The following is a 13,863-nucleotide window of genomic DNA, read 5'->3' on the forward strand; positions in this document are numbered from 1 at the left end:
GGATCAAATCACAATTCACATGTTATTTTATAAAAGATACACCAATGGCAGTTACGTATTACTTATGGACGGAAATCAACTTTCCTGATTTCTGAGAACAGTAAACATTGCTATAAATATGGCTTGGCTTCCGTACAGGTCTGGTACCATGCCTGTTTGCTCCAGGCCACCTATGAATCAGGTACCAGGTTCAACTCCTTTATTTGTTCCAGAATCCTCTCACAAGTCCTACGAACAATGGTGCTGGTAACACGAGGGCACAAGCACCCTCTCCAGGCCTTTATCCTGACTCTGGCTGCCCTGACGCCATCACCACACAATCAGCAGGACATTCTGAGGAAGGGTAGACATCATTTCATATGGGTTTTTCCTTTATTTGTAAAATCATAAAGAGACTGTGTCATAAAAATCCAGCAAGAAGTTTTCATCTCCATGAGTCCCACTATTTGAAGCAGGCTCCCAGGGCAGTACAACATCTTATGTCCCGGCAGAAGGTCTCCTCTTCTTTAAGCTGCCAATACTGTATCCCCAAACCTGTATTCCAGAAACTGTGTCTATGATGTGTTATGGCCAGGAGGTGATTCGCAGAAACAAGTGGATATGCATACGGATTCCCTGCAAGAGAAAGCAAACAGGCTTTATCACCTCGTAAACATGTCTCACCAATCCATACTTATTGGCCCTCTTTTCTGATGCAACTCTCTAGAGTAACTTAAATTCTATCACTATGGATAACTCTTAAAGAAATTGCATTTCTACCTCCTAATAATCGTCCAACAAAGCAAGCACCTCATTTTATTAAGTCCAACTACCCGGAGAAGCTGGTTCAGAGAAGAGTTAAGATAGAGCTAAAATTGAGGTCTTAATCATTCTGATTTAACAGAACTCTTCTATGTTATCAAATCTCACCAAGCCTAGTCCCCCAACTGCCAGCGGCAAGAACGAACAGATGTCATCGTTATTTGTTTTATTCAAAAATGACAGGAAATCAAAAATCTATCAAATGGATGTGTCAACAGCAATGCCACAAGCATTTTGGTTAGTGAGATTTACGTGTCTCCATTTAGGCTCATGACAAAATCACCTTCTAAGCTTTCTAATTTTCAAATGCCCACTTGGACATACAGGACAGAGAGTTCTACAAAGTTATCTTTAATACTTGGTGCAATATACAATGTAATCACATTCTACATTAATTTAAATTCTGTAAATTTAAAATGTAGTATGAGATGAAGATATAAAATAATGTCTCCTTACGCCCATTTGACCAAATCCCACAAAATATCTTTTAAAAATTAAGAATTGCAAGATTTGAAAATTGGCAAATTGAGTTAATTATAAACAGCAGCTATACTATTGCCACATCACAGTGCCACTTTGTGTGCTAAACAAAATGCCTGTATTTCTACTCCATTGTGTATGTGCATTGGAACTTTATGGCAATCTTAGTGACCACTGTTGCTGGTATTTTAACTTCATGTTATTATCATTTTAATACTTCTTTATGCCTTAAAATAACATCCTCCAAATCTTCACCAAATGGTGATGTGAGAGCTAATGCATGGAAAATAAACTGCCAAACTACAAACTTTGGAGTAAAGATAAGATATGGTCAAATGCTATATAAAAAAGGCCAAACAATCATCCCAACACTCCTTGATGTTAATTTAGGACACTAATCAGGAGGCAACAAACTTTTTCTCAAAGGACAAGATACTAAATATTTCAGGCTTTGCAGGCTGTAAAGGTCTCTGTCACAACTATCCAACTCTGTGGCTGTAGCTTTGAACATAGTTGGGGGCATAGTAGTGTTCCAATAAAACTTTATTTATAAAAGCAGGCAGTAGCCCAGATTTGGCTTAGGAGTCATAGTTTTCTGACCCCTCTTCTATAGCTATAGGGCTAATTTCCCCCTTTCTTTTAATGTAGCATTTTGCCACTCACAAAAACAGTAGGTTGCCCATCTATAACCACCCCCCCAACTTCTCTGGAAGTTACTCTGGAATACAGTTACTTTTGAGAAATAGAAAAAGTGCCATTAAAACAGAAACATTTCAAGCTCAAAAAAACTTTGTAAAAATAGTCAAGAAAATGGGGGGAAAGGAATAAGCTGGCAACATAGTAGCAACATCAAAGCCTCAAAATGTTCTGCATCATATTTGTGGTGATACTTACATAACTGTATATAGGGGATAAAACTCACCAAATTGTACACTTAAAATCAGTCAATTTAATTGTATATAAATAATACCTCAATGAAAGAGATTTTGAAAAGAGCTTAAAGCCTCAGCAGTAGCCTTTAATTTACAGTAATTATAGATTTATGTAGTAAGAGTGTATATATATCCCTACTTTACATTTACTCCTCTGAGAAAACTGGTGATCAATTCTGAGAGTTTGAATTATATATATATCCTTCAGGAATTCCATTGTATTAAATTCATCAAATGTAATTGTCCTGTATTAAACTCCTGGTAGTATCTAGACCTCAATCACTTCACTTAAGAGAAGAGAATAAGTCACTTTGTATAAATGATATAAAGCCCTGAGTTCAAGGCTGAGTCCTTAACCACAGTTTAGAAAAATAAATAAATAAAATAAATTAAAAAAGAACATGAGTAACTTAAGACGATAGGTAATGCTGTAAACTTGTTTAATTCACTCATCTTCACTAGCAACACTTTAAATCCAAACTGATTTACTGCAGGAGACCATGTACATGACTGTTTCCATTACTGATCAGTTCATGCAGAATAACGGTGTGCCCAGGAAGATGCTACAGCCAGCTGGTGTCACTGCCATATTTATCGCAAGCAAATATGAAAAAGCGTACCCTCCCAAAATTGGTGACTTTGCTTTTGTGACAGACAACACCTGCACTTAAGCACCAAATCAGACAGATGAAAATAAAGATTCTAAGAGATTTAAAACTTTGATGTGGTTTGGCCTCTACCCTTGCACTTCCTTTGGAGAGCATCTAAGATTGGAAAGATTGATATTGAGCAACATACTTTGGCCAAATAACTCATGGAACTAACTATGTTGAACTACAATATGGTGCACTTTCTTCCTTCTCAAATTGCAGCAGGAGTTTTTGCTTAGCATTGAAGATTCTGGAAAATGGTGAATGGACACCAACTCTACAGCATTACCTGTACTACACAGAAGAATCCCCTCTTACTGTTATGGAGCACCTGGCTAAGAATATAGTCATGGTAAATTAAGGATTTACAAAGCACATGACCATCAAGAACAAGTATGCCACGTCTGAGCATGCTAAGATCAGCACTCTAGCACAGGTGAATTCTGTACTAGTTCAAGATTTAACCAAGGCTGTGGCAAAGGTATAACTTGTAAACTTCAGTTGGAGTATTATCTGCCAATAAAATCAGCACCATGTGCCATCTGCACATATTAAAAAGAAAATCCAAATTGATTTAAAATACAAGTTCATGTGAATGTCATTCCCTCTCCTTTCAGTTGTGTTTGTTCCAAGGTGGAGCCTGTCACCATTCGAGCAGGAGAAAAAAGGTAAACAAGATGCTAAAATCAGGGAAAAGACACACAAAGATATCATTCCTCCGATTAATCTAAAGCTGACTGAATACATGGCAACAATTTCAAGACCCTAGCTATTAGCTTGCTCAGTGCCCTAGCATTTAATCTGTCTCCAGCCAGAGGTGTGAGCTCATTTAAAGTTGTTATTTCCAACATGCAGTCCCAGGACCATACCTGGAAATTTGTTAGAAACACAAATGCTCAGGCCCAACCTCAGACCTACTGAACCAGAACTCTGCCAGTGGGACCCACCAATCTGTGTTTAAAAAATCCTCTAGATGACTCTGATGCTTACTGAAGTTTGAAAACCAATAGGAACATACCTTTCTCATGGAAGTGGAGGCCCCTCATTCCCTCAATCAACTTGGAGATCCAACCCCCAGGATGAAATGGGATCTGTGCCCAAGTGCACAAGCACAAGAGGTGCTTAGTGAGCCTCACAAATGTGCCAGCTTAGAAAAGCAGGGAGATGCGGCCAAGTTCTTCTCTACAATTTTTTAAAGAACAGGGTGGATGTAGGAGTAAACCATATTTAGATTCAACATTTTATGAGCACCTGCCATGTGCTGTGCCTATGCTAAATGAAATTGTCTTGTTTAGCCTTTCCAGCAATAACGAAATCTATTAATATGTGTTAGGTATACAGAGGCTTATTATTAATCAGAATGGAGTCCAACCTGCAAACAAGCAGAACGCTTTACAATTCTTCAACTGATGTTCATTCGCAGGCGTGGCCAGCATGCTTGGAATGCTAGGTACTTGCACATGAATGTTCCTTTTGCTGCTTCCTTGGTTAATTACACTCAAACTTTATTATACATCACAATTAGAATACCAGGGTGCTTACACAAAACCACGTGTAGTATGCTTTTGAGCTTACATAAGAAAATCTGAGCTAATTCTAAATTATCCAAGTAATATTTGCTTTATAATATCTATAGGACTCAGGTCCCCTCTCAGATGTTAAAAACCTAAGTCCTATAAATATTGTAAGATGTAAAACCATCATATTTATTTGGGGCTTTGATTCTCTCTTAAATAACTTTCTCCTGCCCTCTCTGCTATAAAGACCATTCTCTTTGATGCAAACAATAGAAATTGGAGGGGAGGGGGTAAGTTCTGAAGTCCCCTGGTACATGCTAACCCTACACCATTTGCCCTGAACTAGAGGTGGCACATGCTTCAGCCCAATCACTGTCATGTTTCCATCCTGTGCCCAAGGCAGACATTGCTAATCAATCAAGTCACTCCTACCCAGAGCCTAAGAATTATTCTCAAGGCCTCAGAATCTTCAATAGTATTGTAGGCAGTCACCCCCAATCAGTGGAAGTATATATAACTAATAAGATATATTTGTTTCACTGGCCAATCAACATGTCCCTTTTTTGTTTTCCTTCCTGCTCCAATTATAGTTTTAAATCCCTCTTTTGACTGTTCTCAGAACAACCACATTAAGCTTCGGTTAATCTGAGCTGCAGTCTTTACAAATCTATGCCACCTCGAGGGCCCCAATCATGACAGATTGTGCTGAGCTGTTTTAACAATTTGAATGCAGTTGTAACCCAGCACGTAATACAAAACTGCTCTGAAAATGAAAGAACCAAGTAAATAAAGGTACTGAAGAGATAAAACACCTGCGAAATGGCATTCTCTGCCTATAACTCGGAAATGTACAGCGTGAATAGCCCAAGGAGGCTAATGCAGAGCACCAGGCTTATAAGCATGAAAACACGGCTTGAGTAAATAATTCTGACTCCGCTCGTGGTACTCACTGATGGCTCTTTATTCAGCTAAGGGGGCACCACACTGTTCCTTTAGCAGCATCTCCATGATTCTAATTCCCTATAACGAGAAGAAAGAAAAATCAAAATGCCATATTTCACAGACAAGCACTTTTACATTTATCAAAACCTTTTCCCTGCAAGGAATCCAGGTCATGGCCATATATTCATTTCAGAAAAGTAGGTGTACAGTCATACCTCACATTTTTATAATTTTCTACTCAGCAATTTCACATACATAATCTCCACATGTGCTCAAGAAGGTAGGCAGAGCAGAGTTTAGGATCTCCATTTTCTTTTAATTTTTTTTTATTTCAGCATATTATGGGGGTACAAATGTTTAGGTTACATATATTGCCTTTGGCCCACCTGAGTCAGAGCTTCAAGTGTGTCCATCCCCCAGACGGTGTGCACCGCACCCATTAGGTGTAAATATATCCTTCCCCTCCTCCCTCTCCCGCCTGCCCGATAATATCAATTTGATGGTGAGTACACGTGGTGCTTGTTTTTCCATTCTTGGGATACTTCACTTAGTAGAATGGGCTCCAGCTCTATCCAGGATAACACAAGAGGTGCTAGATCACCATTGTTTCTTGTGGCTGAGTAGAACATGGTATACATATGCCACATTGTATTAATCCACTCTTGTACTGATGGGCACTTGGGTTGTTTCCACATCTTTGCACTTGTGAACTGTGCTGCTATAAACATGCGAGTGCAGATGTCTTTTTTATAGAATGTCTTTTTTTCTTTTGGGTAGATGCCCAGTAATAAGATTGCTGGATCAAATGGTAGTTCTACTTTTAGCTCTTTGAGGTATCTCCATATTATTTTCCATAGAGGTTGTACCAGTTTGCAGTCCCATCAGCAGTATATGAGTGTTCCTATCTCTCTGCATCCACGCCAACATTTATTGTTTTGGGACCTTTTGATATAAGCCATTCTCACTGGAGTTAAGTGATATTGTGGTTTTGATTTGCATTTTCCTGATGATTAGAGAGGTTGAGTATTTTTTCGTATGTTTGTAGGATCTCCATTTTAACCACAAGAAAACAGCCCAAGAGAAGTTAAGTAACTTCTTAAAAGGGGCCCAGCTACTAAGTGGCCTTGCCAGAGCTGGAATGATAATGACAATAGTTAACATTCATTGAACACTTACAGATGTGCTAGCTTTACTTAGGTGCATTACCCTGGGTAGTGGGTGGTGTGGTTCCCCACTGAGATCCCCTCCAGGACTCCAGGACTCCTTCCCCATACCAGGACTATAGGCTGCAGCTGACACACAGCCACACTCAGCCAAAAAGAGCTGCCTTACCTGAGGTCATGTCCCATTTCCAGGGGCAGCCCAGATCCAGTGCATATAGGGGTATAAAGACTTGGCCCCTTGCCTCTGTTGGGGACACCTCCACAGCTCCCCGTGGGATCAGCTAAGACCTTTACTGCATGCAACTGCGTCATAGTTCAACGTCACTTTCTCCTAATCCTGCTTCCCACAGCCTGTCATGAGAGCTGTTGCTGGGAGCCCTCTCCAATATCCTCTGCATGCAAATCTCTGTCTCTGAGTTTGCGTCCCCAAAGCCAACCTAGGACATCTTGTTTAATATACACAAAACTTCCGAACGAGTACTATTCTTGCTCCCATTTTACTGATGAGGAAACAGAAACTAAAAGAGGTTTAAGTAATTTGCCCCAAACATACAGCTATTGAAGTACTAACGCCAGGGCAAGAGCACAGGCACTCTGTTCCATTTCACAGTCACCTGTTACCTTCTCGCACTGCTCACCCCACTACTTTCCATACCAACCTGTCTACGCACACACCATGCCCAGTAAAATCCCACCCTAGCGGAAAGAAGAAAGCAGAAATGCCTTTCCTCCTTAAGGACAGGTTCTGCAGACCAGAAGATAATCCTTCAGATGGGAAGACAGAGTTATAATGTAATTATAAACTAGGGTTTTAAGGATGTCAAAGCTGGGGCCAGGGGAAAGGGACCTGCTATTCTCAGAAACTGAAAAGTAGTTTGGAGAGAACAATGATGACTTAAAATATAGGTCCTCAGACCCCTCCCAGGAAGATTCTGATTTCACAGGACTCAAGCAGGCCCCACAGTTCCATACCTTTAACAAGCACTCGTGTGATTCTCTTACGATCAGGCAGGGCTGGGAATTGCTAAATGGGCCTACAAGGTGTGAAAGTTGTCAGAATCAAAATGGAGTCACTTGTGTTAAACCAAAAAAAAAAGAAAAAAAAAAGTTCCTGATCAACAGAGCCAGGGAAGCGCACAAAGAGAGGGTTTTCATGCTTGTATGCTTGATAACAAAAACTATCACAAAAGACTCTTACAAAAACCACAAATTTGCACAAAGGCCATTGCAACTATACACAAAAAATACTTGTACAAGGACATCTGCAGCCTGTCCAACCTTGGACTGGTTGTTATTGATCCTTATAGCCAAGGATAATCATCTCAAAACAACTATGTAATCCTCATTTTTCCTTTACAAATCTTTGTCTTTCTTTACCCCCCTGAATAAACTATGCACATAGTTTATTACGGCACTTGTATTCCACCATAATGCCTGTTCCCAAATAAATATGATTTCCTTTCAGAGAGCTTCTCTCTGTTTGGGTTGACAAGGAGAAAGGCAGGGACTTCCTACTTGGGGTTTATCTTCCATCCGAGGGATGGAGACAGAGAGTGATCAAAGACATCGTTAGAGAATACAATAAAATATACTTAATATCAAGTAGTTAAAACAAAATTATTGTTTCCTTAAGGATTCAGAAGGTTCTCCAGATTCTTCCTGGCGATCACCACAAATACTGTCCCTGTATTAAAGAAAGCTAAGTAGCAGGGAGTGCTGGCTAAACCTCTGTGGGACCAGGAGCACCGTTATCAGAGCCAGGAGACCTGGGTTCTAGTCCCAGCTCCACCCATCGTTCTGCTGGGTGCCTTAGGCTGATCACTTTTACCAAAAAGTAACTTAGACTACAGGGAGCAGGAGCCTGCAAGGAGACTGGATCAGCGCTTTCTATACTATTCCCAAGCCCTACCACTGACTCCATCAGAAATTCCAGGGCTGAGACCTAGAATCTTTACGTTGATAACATATCTCATATGATTGTGAAGCATGACTAGTTTACTTACTAGAATTTGTAAATAGCAGCTTTACACCACCTGCAACTCTGACAGTCTAGCAATTGATAAAATAGGTTCTCCTCAATCATTTCTGCAGATATACTGTACTCTTACAGCTCTCCTTTTAAAGAACTGGGGAAAAAAGAGGCAGGCGCAAGAGATGAAACAACCAGTGGAATGAAATTTAACTGAATTAATGTAAGACCTGGATTATGTTCATGTCTGTTCTACTCATTCAACAATAGATCCAGTTAAATATTTATTATGCACCTACTATGTGCTCTGGAGACAAAGGGCTGAACAAACAAGACAAAGTCCCTGCCCTCATGGAGCTTACAGTCTAGCAGATTCCAAGGAGTTTTCATTCCCGTGTTTCAATTTTTTGTTTCAACAAACTCCTGGGAAATAATTAAATCGTCCTCCTATTTTAAGGAAGAATAAAAACCACCACATTAATTCCCTTTCAAGTTTCTTTTTGCAGAGTAGGTCCATAAAAATGGTATGACTTTAAAACAAGAAAAGCACACTCCTTCCCTAGGAAGTGAGAGCCTATGAACTCTCCCATCCATCTAAATGAAGACCAGCACCACTTACTGAGTTGAACATGAATTGACATAAGTGAAGACTCTGAGGTTTGCCTTGGGGATTGAAAGACATTATTTATAGAATCAATTATGTTCACAAGGTGACAGCTGATTTTTCTTTCTCTTTTTTCCCCCCCCCTCTCATATCACTTTAGCCTTTTTAGGCAGAACAGTTAGAAATAAATAGAAGGTAGAGAATGGGGGAGGGAGAGAGGCCTATAAAGTGAATAAAAATAAATAAATAAATAAATAAATAAATAAATAAAAACTAACAGGGAGTCCAAGTCATTATTTAGTTCCTGTCTTTGGTATGGAAGGATCAAATCAAAGTCCAATCGATGGAGTCCTTTCAAATAAAGTTCCAACACTTAAATCTCAACCCACAGGAGATCAGGCTTAAAGAGGCTAAATTGACACCACTTATCACACAATGATGCCTGAAATGCAGAACAAACATTAAGTGGATGCACCTTTATAGATACGGCTTAAAAGCATCTCGGACTGACAAACCATAAACCAGCTTGATTTTATTATTTCTTTTCCCTCTGAGATTTTTTTTTTCTCTCTTGCTAAGCTATCTTTCTGTATGTGCCAACGTACAGATAAGTGAGCTACCTGGCAGTCTCATTTCCCTAATACCAGAGCTGTGCTGGCCAGATGCAGCCCCACAAAGGAGTCTCAGAGTCTTTGAGATTCAAAACATCTCACAAATTCCCCACTCTAAGAGTCTCTGAGAAATAGCTGATTATTAATGAAAACGCAAAACTTGTCTTAGAGGAGCAGAAATAAGTTAGGGCCGGGCGCGGTGGCTCACGCCCGTAATCCCAGCACTCTGGGAGGCCAAGGCGGGTGGATGGCTCGAGGTCAGGAGTTCGAGACCAGCCTGAGCAAGAGCGAGACCCCGTCTCTACTAAAAATAGAAAGAAATTATGTGGCCAACTAAAATATACATAGAAAAAATTAGCCGGGCATGGTGGCGCATGCCTGTCATCCCAGCTACTAGGGAGGCTGAAGCAGTAGGATCGCTTGAGCCCAGGAGTTTGAGGTTGCTGTGCTAGCCCAGGCAACAGAGTGAGACTCTGTCTCAAAAAAAAAAAAGAAAAGAAATAAGTTAGGACTAAAGGTAGCTAAATCCAGACAGTATATTTGTGTTATTATCAAACTGATGTTTCCCTGAGAAGCTCTGAGTTACCTAGGAGGCTCTAAAGAGAGTAATATTAGACCTTACAAAAATTAAAATATTCCAAAGCAGTTCTCAAAAGGCACCTCTATGGAGAGCTCTTAACAAAAGAGAATTGCTCGCTTAATTATCACAGCGATAAAAGGTTGGTATAAAAGACCCCGCTGGAAATGTTTTCTTATGGGTCATGGCTTTGGAGCAAATACGATAAACAGGATCAGCGCCCACTGTGTGTGAGGGACTGCCCGGAAGCTGTGGGGACCAGGGATGCAGATTAAGACGTGAAGCCTCTACTCAAAGGGTCATCGGTCTCTTCAGAGGAAACAGGAATGAAAAGCAATGAAAGGCAGGACAGCCTCTGAGAAGTGCTACGACTTTTTAAAGAATAAAAGTATAGCCACGCACCACCTAATGACATTTTGGTCAACAACAGAACCCACATAAAACGATGTTCCCATAAGATTATAGCGGAGCTGCAACGTGCCTATCACCTAGTGATGGTGAAGCCACCATAACGTCGTAGTGCCACACGTCACTAACATGTTTGTGGTCACGCTGGTGTCAACAAACCTGCTCCACTGCCCGTCGTATAAAAGCCCAGCACCCACAATTATGTACAGCACATAATGCCTGATGATGATGATAAATGACTACATTGCTGGCTTACGTATTTACGATACTATCCTTCTTATTGTTATTTTAGAGTATACTTTTTCTACCTATGAAGAAAAAAAGTTAACTGTAAAACAGCCTCAGGCAGGTCCCTCAGGAGGCATGCAGAAGAAGGCATTGTTGTCACGGGAGACGACAGCTCCGCATGTTTCCCTCCCTGAAGACCTTCCAGTGGGACAAGATGTGGAGGTGGGAGACAGTGATACTGATGATCCGGACCCTGTGCAGGCCCAGGCTAATGTGTCTGGGTCTTAGCTTTCAACAAAAAGTTTACAAAGTGAAAATAAAAAATTCTAAATATAGAAAAAAAGCTTATAGAATAAGGATATAAAGAAAGAAAATATTTCTGTACGATTATATGTGTGTGTGCGTTTTAAGCTAAGTGTTATTAGAAAAGACTCAAAAAGCTAAAAAAAAATATTTTAAAGTTTATAAAGTAAAAAAGTTACGGTAAGCTAAGGTCAATTTATTATTGAAGAAAGGAAAATATTTTAAAATAAACTTAGTGTCGCCTAAATGGACAGTGTTTATAAAGTCCACAGTAGTGTGAAGTCCTAGACCTTCACTCTCCACTCACTCACTGACTCACCCAGAGCAACGTCCAGCCCTGCCAGCTCCATGCATGGTACATGCTCTATGCAGGTACACAGGTGCACCATTTTTTATCTTTTATACAGTACTTTTACTGTACCTTTTCTATGTTTAGATACACAAATACTTATCTCTATCAATACTTAGGTGCTACAATTACCTACAGGATTCAGGACAGTAATACGCTGTACAGCAGCAGCATCCAAACTTTTTGTCACCAGGGACCGGTTTCATGGAAGACAGTTTTTCCACGGACAGGGTAGGGTGAGGGATTGGGGGGGGAGGGGCGTTGCCATCCCAGTTCCACCTCAGATCATCAGGAGTTGGATTCTCAGAGGGAGAGTGCAACGTGGATCCCTCACAGGCGCAGTTTGCAGTGGGTTCGCGCTCCTGTGACAGTCTGATGCCACAGCTGAGCTGACGGAGGGCGGGGCTGGGGCAGTGATGCGAGTGATGGGGAGTGGCTGGGGTGCAGCTGGGGCTTCGCTAGCTCGCCTGCCGCGGGCCTCCTGCTGTGCTGCCGGGTGCCAGTCCACAGCCCGGGGTTGGGGATCAGCTGTACAGGGTTGTAGCCTAGGATCAACAGACTATACCATGTATCCTAGGTGTGTGGTAGGCTGTACCATCCAGGTTTGTGTAAGTGCACTCTATGAGGTTTGCACAATGACAAAATCACCTAAGGACACATTTCTCAGAAGATAATCCCGTTGTTAAGTGACTGTTTAATGGAAGAAAGGAAGTAGAGACTAACGTTGCTAGAAGGGAGGACTTGCAGAAGCCACTGGAAGAGGAGGGACTTGAGTAAGACTCAAAGTCTGGTCATGAGTGGGACATAGAGCTGAAGGGAAAGACCAAGCAGAGGGAGGCTTAAGAAAAGGCATGGGGGTGGGAAAGATACGGGAGGCAGGGAGGGAGGGAGGGACCTGCATTCAGTTTTCTCATCAAAAGGTAAGAGAAACACTGTGAACTTTTCCAGGAAGAGACCTTTTATCACAGTAAAGCATCTTTTAATCTGACACTGTCCAATGTATAACATGGTGGCAGGCATCACACAGAGGGTGCTCAAGGGAGCAAGGGATCCAACTTGCAGCCTCAAGCCCTTTCCTAATCAGCATTAATCCATTCATGGGGCTGCAGCCCTCCTGCCCTAAACACTTCTCATTGGGCCCCACCTCGCGACACTGTTGCATTGGGGATTAAGTTCCCAACACATGCTCTTTGGAGGACACCTTCAAACCATCATAGGTACACAGCAAGAGCTTTTCTTCCCTTCCCTACTACGTTTAAAAAGCCTGATAAATAAATCAGATATTTTAGTCCTGCTCTCAAACAAAAATGGCATGAATCTTAATATATGAATCAATATCTAATAAAATCTACAAATTATTTTAAATACAATGCTTTTCAATTAGGAATAGCCGGATAGAATGTATGGCTTCAATATAATTTTCCCATAGTAGCTAATAAACTCTTGAGTAAGATTCATTTTTATTTTTATAAGTAACCCAAAATCTTTAGGTGTAACTGCAGAACATTAAACTGATACAGTAATTCAGATGTCTTCCCTTCACATTATAAAGTTTTCTCTCTCCTTAAGGAGAATATTTAATTCTGACAATTTTTAATGGAAAAGAATAGAACCTAGAGTAATAAAATCTAAAAACTGGCAAGGTCCTTACAGTATCTAGTCCAGATAGGAAATGTCAGTCAAGAACTGAGAGTGGCCCATCTGATTTAGAGAGATGTCCTGTGATCAAATATCAGAACGAAAGGCTGATTATAAAATCATTTCCATATTGCCAATTTTCAATAAACCCTGACCTGACCGGAACATTTAAGTCATTGGTGTTTTTCTATTTTATAAAGTTACTCCCCGCACCCTCGAATGTGGTTGAATTAGTCTATTTTCATTTTGAATTGTTTAAAATGTGACGAGTATATAATTTTATTTTTCCTGACTTAGATTTCATGCAAAATATGTGTTGCTGTCTCCACTAATCAAGGCCAGCCTCTCCCCTAGTGCCACACTCCATCCATGACATTTCTGACAGCTCATCATCTATTATCTGCTTAAAAACCTCCATTCATGAGACACTTACTACTCCTTATTTCATCTGTGTTAGTCCCAATTATAGGACAACTCTTCCTTCCACTGAAGCAGGAGTGCTTCAGTGCCTGGCACCAGAGGGTTCCAGTACCGACTCCTACACTCTTAACTGTGCCCAACTGAAAAACAACACAGTTTCCATCACTTCCCCCTTTATCAGCTATTTTTTCACTATTCATCAGACTTAAGCTCGGTCATAATTTCCTCATTTCTTACCTATTCTGAGAGGTAAAATGGTGAGCAGCATGCT

At 40.7% G+C, this 13,863-nt stretch overlaps 1 protein-coding gene and 1 pseudogene across 6 annotated transcripts in view; one reads left to right on the forward strand and one right to left on the reverse strand.

The window, feature by feature from the left end:
* Positions 1–353: 353 nt before the first annotated feature.
* The window catches only part of PRELID2 (PRELI domain containing 2), a 65,626-nt gene continuing 52,116 nt past the window's right edge, over positions 354–13,863 (reverse strand). For all 6 annotated transcript variants that reach the window (XM_045551112.1, XM_045551108.1, XM_045551114.1 and 3 more), the window contains 2 exons: positions 5,331–5,400; positions 354–615 (listed from right to left, as the gene is read on the reverse strand). In XM_045551112.1, the coding sequence (XP_045407068.1) occupies positions 5,341–5,400 (60 nt within the window). In that variant the 3' untranslated portion in view covers positions 354–615; positions 5,331–5,340. The remainder of the gene's footprint in view (positions 616–5,330; positions 5,401–13,863) is intronic.
* On the forward strand, positions 2,699–3,350 carry LOC123638739 (annotated as a pseudogene).

Source organism: Lemur catta, chromosome 5 (genome assembly GCF_020740605.2).
Source record: "Lemur catta isolate mLemCat1 chromosome 5, mLemCat1.pri, whole genome shotgun sequence".
Classification (NCBI taxonomy): domain Eukaryota; kingdom Metazoa; phylum Chordata; class Mammalia; order Primates; family Lemuridae; genus Lemur; species Lemur catta.